Consider the following 2,393-nt stretch of genomic DNA (forward strand, 5'->3'; position numbering starts at 1 on the left):
CAGCCCAATCCTGCACCTAAGAGTATAAATCCCATTGCAAAAGGAGACCAAGATTTCTCACTTCACTGAGTAGATGTGGAACATTAAACACAATTCTTTTCTATGGCAATGCAACGTATGATTTAAACTTTGTTTCATCAGATTTAAGGCCATCTCTGAATCAAGGGCAGGTTCTTGTTCAGAAACTGATCAAGAAATCACAGCCTCTGTCTCGGAGGCTTGACCACTGTGATCACAGGCATCTCTTCTGTCCCAGGAAAAATGACACATTTATGAATTCACTCCCTTCTTCACTCTGAAGAATCTTTTCAGAGCCCCTTTCACATCTTTATTCCTCAGGCTGTAGATGAAGGGGTTCAGCATGGGCGTGACCACAGTGTACATCACGGAGGCTGTGGCACTTGGATGTACATCTGGGGATGCAATAGAACTAAGATAAACTCCTAGAAGTGTGCAATAAAATAAGAAGACCACTGAGAGGTGAGATGCGCAGATGGAAAATGCTTTATACACCCCCTGGATGGATGAGATCACACGCACAGAAGAAAAAATCTTAGAATAAGAGTAAATGATACCAGTGAATGGACCAAAAACCAGGATCCCGGTTGCAACATACATCACTACTTCATTGATGAAGGTGTCAGAACAGGAAAGTTGGACCATCTGATGAAGGTCACAGAAAAAGTGAGGGATCTCCACATGTGTACAATAGGAGAGGCGCAGCACCAGTAAGCTGTGTAACAGGGAATTCATAGTACTCACGACCCAAGAAACCAGAAGCAGCAGGACACAGAGCCAGGGGTTCATGATGACCGTGTAGTGCAGGGGGTGACAGATGGCCACGAAGCGGTCATAGGCCATCACGGCCAGGAGGAAGTCATCCAACCCTCCAAAGAGTATGAAAAAGGACATCTGGGTGAGGCAGCCTGCATAGGTTATGACTTTGCTGTGTGTCTGGATGTTCACCAGCATCTTTGGGACGGTGGTGGAGGACAAACAGATGTCAGCAAAGGACAGGTTGGAGAGGAAGAAGTACATGGGCGTGTGGAGGTGGGAGTCGGTGATGGTGGCCAGGATGATGAGCAGGTTCCCCAAGATGGTGACCAGGTACATGGACAGGAAGAGCCCAAAGAGGAATGTCTGAAGTTCTGGTTCTTCTAAAAATCCCAAAAGAAGAAATTCTGAAACTCGCGTCTCATTTCCTGGTTCCATGTGTTTGATGTGACTACTCAAAAAGAGAGAAATAACATAACTACTTTTCAAACAAACAACCATTTCTAATATATCCATAATTTATATTTCAGAGTCAGGAAATTAATTTCTGGATTTGTTTATCAATTCTAAGCAGAGTGCCATCTCTGATTAGAAATTGTTGTCCAACTTTTGAAACATTTCCCTAGCTGTTTGCATTCTAAGGTCTTCATGAGAAAATCACCCATTCACTTGTGGAATGACTATTCCATCCAGCTATGCTGCAGGCACTGATGAGACAATGGAAATAATGTGCTTCAAGCAAAAGTTACCTGCAATCTGGTGAAGGGGAAAGAAAATAACTAAATAATATCATCAATAAAACATATGATATGTGTCACATAGTGACAGCTGCTAAAATGAAATGAAAGCAGGTGAAATAGAAAGTCTGAGTGAGGATGGTCAATATTCAAGCAAGACTGGCAGGCAGGGAAACATCTGAATTGAGACCTCAACATACAGAAGGTGAGAGTCACAAGGAATTGAGAAGTTTGTGACCAGGGCAGGGAATGTCCAGGCAAAGGCCCTAAGGAAAGGGCTTGATTGGATGTTCATGGTCAACAGGGAAGGCAGTGTGGCAGGGGATTCGGTAAAGGGAGAGGATGAGAGATGGTGAAAGAGAACTTTTAAGAACCAGGTGGGACCCCAGTGATGAAACTCCAAGTTATAGAGAGTCCCGTATCTACCTCTTATACCTCTTGCACTTCACTCAGTTGGTTGCAAAGGTGTGTTAGTCAGAGTAGATGAGAGAAATGAAACTGGTAAGATGATAGGTGATAGACAGATAGATGATAGATAGATAGATAGATAGATAGATAGATAGATAGATAGATAGATAGATAGATAGATTACATATACCTAAATATGTAAATATTCGGAGATTTATAAGAGGATTTGGCTCAGGAGTATGGGGATTGACAAGTCCAAACTCCATAGGACCCACAAGTCAGAAACTCAATGAAGGTAACCTTGAATTCCCCACAGAAGCTGCACATTGTGATTTACAATCAATGCGATGATGAAATCACCAGAAGATGGAAACCTGAAGTACAGATAGATATGCTTTTCTATGGCTAATGAAATGTTCAGGTCTCCCTTTCACGTCCAACTGATCACATGGCCTCTCACTGCTCATGGCCATC

General features: G+C 42.8%; 1 protein-coding gene across 1 annotated transcript; it reads right to left on the reverse strand.

Annotated features, from left to right (window-relative positions):
• Positions 1-270: 270 nt before the first annotated feature.
• On the reverse strand, positions 271-1,212 carry LOC143649270 (olfactory receptor 7A10-like). The gene has a single exon (XM_077119421.1). The coding sequence runs from the start codon at positions 1,210-1,212 to the stop codon at positions 271-273; it is 942 nt and encodes a 313-aa protein (XP_076975536.1).
• Between the last annotated feature and the right edge of the window lie 1,181 nt (positions 1,213-2,393).

Source organism: Tamandua tetradactyla, chromosome 11, assembly GCF_023851605.1.
Source record: "Tamandua tetradactyla isolate mTamTet1 chromosome 11, mTamTet1.pri, whole genome shotgun sequence".
Classification (NCBI taxonomy): Eukaryota; Metazoa; Chordata; class Mammalia; order Pilosa; family Myrmecophagidae; genus Tamandua; species Tamandua tetradactyla.